The 3,126-nt window shown below is 21.5% G+C and overlaps 1 protein-coding gene across 1 annotated transcript; it reads right to left on the bottom strand.

Moving 5' to 3' along the window:
• Positions 1-1,693: 1,693 nt before the first annotated feature.
• PVX_053690 (variable surface protein Vir30, putative) lies at positions 1,694-2,904 on the bottom strand (the record flags this gene model as incomplete). The annotated part of the gene is made up of 3 exons (XM_001612407.1): positions 1,694-1,855; positions 1,975-2,721; positions 2,884-2,904. 3 exons carry the CDS (start codon positions 2,902-2,904, stop codon positions 1,694-1,696), a joined length of 930 nt encoding a protein of 309 aa, XP_001612457.1.
• Positions 2,905-3,126: the final 222 nt, after the last annotated feature.

Genomic DNA, 3,126 nt, shown 5'->3' with positions numbered 1-3,126 from the left:
TATTTGTTTAATTTTTGATTTATAAATTTTGTTACTAAATATACCAAGATTTTTTTTATATAAAAATTTGCTATGGTAATGTATATTATTTATATCGTTTTATTTATATCCTTTTAACTTCTACATTGTTTATTTTAATTATGATAGATATCACACATTCATATAGTATATCCATCGTTTATATATGTAAATATATTTATTCAATGTACATTTGTTTGTGAAATATAGGTATATGTCTAAAATTTTATCGTGCTATTTGTATATTTTATTACTCTCCGTTAATAATCTATGTCATTAAACATATAATATTATCTTTTTATTCACCTTTAATGTAATAGTTATATGATAATTAATTTACTTAAAAGGAATGCAATTTTTTTTATTAATTGAATTTATATGTTAGACATAATTAGGAGTTTGTTTTATTTAAAACTTATTGATTTTCCTTTGTGCGAAGCATAAAAAGTAATATTTCTTTAAGGCATAATGGTCTTAAAAAAATATGTAAATATTATAATTTTTTTTAAAATAATATGAAACATATATTTGAATAGAGTTAATTAAGTTGCATTGTAATTTATTGGGATATATACAAGTTATTGAGTTTTTTAAAAATTCCCTAAAAACGTAACACCTATTTTAATAAGGCACTGAAAAAATTTTGCTTAATTTGTTATTTATATAAGAATCACATATAAAATGATGTTAAATGGAATGATAATATAATATTTATATTTTTATGTAAAATAATACAACCATACAAATTATAAGTTCATTTTATAAAAATGTGTGTATTTATTAAATTTCTTATAAAATTAATTTAGTATAAATACGTTGCAGCAATATTATTATTTCATAATGTTATGGAGTATATTTCTTAGAATATTTTATGTTTTATATTACATGTTGTTTATTATTTACTTTTAGCATGAATATGCATGTTTTTTTTTTGCATCTTAAAGTAATTAATATATTATACACATTCGATATTCCATTTTAAAAAGGAAAAGTTAATTTGCATTAATTAATTTTTCTAGATTAATACGTAATATTATATCTGTTAAAATCCATATTTGTATCATCAAAGTTATAATATAGAATGTTGTCAATTTTTTTCGCATTAATATATTTATACAATATAGTAATAATAGACAAACTCAAATAACAAACGAAATAACAAAAAAATGTAATACTAAAACAAATAAAACAAAAATATATCAAAAAAAGGTTTTCATAAAATATGTATGATACATAGAAGGATATGCTATAAAATATTTTAGTTATGTAAACATAAAAATTAATGTATATTATGTATATTTGTAAGTTAAGATTTCGTACAGGTAATACATATATGATCTTCTTTTATATCCTTTTTTTTAAGTTAATATGTATTTTCTATTTCTATTAAAGTTTCTAGATTACTTATCTTTAATTGTTGCATATGAGAATTGTACGTAGTGCTACATGTACTATCATTCTTTCCTTATGAAAAGTGTTTTTTTGTACATTTATGTTTTTTTATGTATAATAAATGTACTTATGCTAAATATATATTTATATTATTTATTTTATATTGGTATTGTTTCTTTCTGTTTTCTACACTTATGAATAATATTATATTTTAATTTATATTATTGCTTGTTCGTACAGACTAGGAAATATATCATTATAAAACGTAAGAAAATTATAAATTTCAGGCAGACTGATATTTAATATTATATGTCCCTTGCTGAAATGTTGACGGTTCATTTTCCTGGTCCATTAATGATATATTTCTCATGTCTTTACCATTATATATTTGCCCATCCATTACTTTTCCTTTATTAGGCTTAAGCAGTTGTCCCATTGGGGTATACTATAATTAAAAAAAATATATATTGTACAGTATACAACACATTATAATAATAAATAATGATAAAAATAAATTTAAAGATATCAATGTAGTATTTATAGTTTAATTTTTAATTCACTAACCTTATATAAAATCCCAACTAAGGGAATTAATCCAACAATTGATCCCGTAACTGCGGTTGATATAATTTTATTATTTTCGTCCCCTGATAATCTTTTAAAATTTTTTAAAAATTCTGGGCTTTTTGTTTCTACTACAGGATAAAGTTTTTCATACTCATTTTTAAAATTTTCCAATAACTTACAAAATTTACTATCCTTATTATTGCACTTAGATGCGGCTATTCTATATTCATTAAAACATAAAGTAGAGGGTTCTAGTAGTAATTTTGCATCTTTATTTGATGCGGTATCTATTAAATCACGAATTTCACTTCGTTTATAATGTAAATTATATAGTATCTTCATTTTATCAAGGTCATCATTTTTGATATTGTACATTTGAAAGTCTGATAACGAACCTAGACAATCTCCTGCACAATGAGCCTCTAATTCATCGTAAAACATAGACACACAATCAGTTTCATTAATCACATTATTGTACAATTTCAAATTTAGCCAGACGTTTAAAAATTCACAATCTTTTTTATAATTAGTATCCGTTGGTAAAGTTTTATTAATATAATCTAATGAATCATATAGTTTAATACACTTAACACATATATTTTCTGCGGTCCCATTAATTTTTAACTTGGATTCCCAATTTCTAGAAAAAGATGTACATGCTGAGGGAAGTCCATCTGATATGTCAATGCTTTCCACATCCTTTGCCTTTGCTATATATTTATCAATATCTTTGAAAAACTTATACTAAAATGTAAAGGTAAATTATAAATTATTAACTGATAAGTACGCATTTAAAAAATATTCTATCATATTAAGATATATATAATATTTAAATGACATGGAGTATATATGTGTCTAACTAAATAAAATGAAAATGTACACTTTCTTCGCTTATTTTTGTATCACAATCCATTGTGCTATATTCATAATATTTAAATGAAAGAATTACCTCTGTCAACTGAAAAAATATGTGTGATTAGAACAAGAATATAAACTATTCATATATTAAAGTTTTATTTAATTTAGTTTGGTATAAAAACATTTACTATAAAAACTCATATTCAACTAATTCAGGGAATAAATATTAATAATATGATATACATGGAATATTGTATATATTTAATATTAAAAGAATACACAATAAAAATA

Source organism: Plasmodium vivax, genomic scaffold (assembly GCF_000002415.2).
Source record: "Plasmodium vivax scf_5093 genomic scaffold, whole genome shotgun sequence".
Taxonomy (NCBI): Eukaryota; Apicomplexa; class Aconoidasida; order Haemosporida; family Plasmodiidae; genus Plasmodium; species Plasmodium vivax.
Note: the sequence above shows the minus strand (reverse complement) of the source record. Positions and strands in the feature narration are given on the sequence as shown.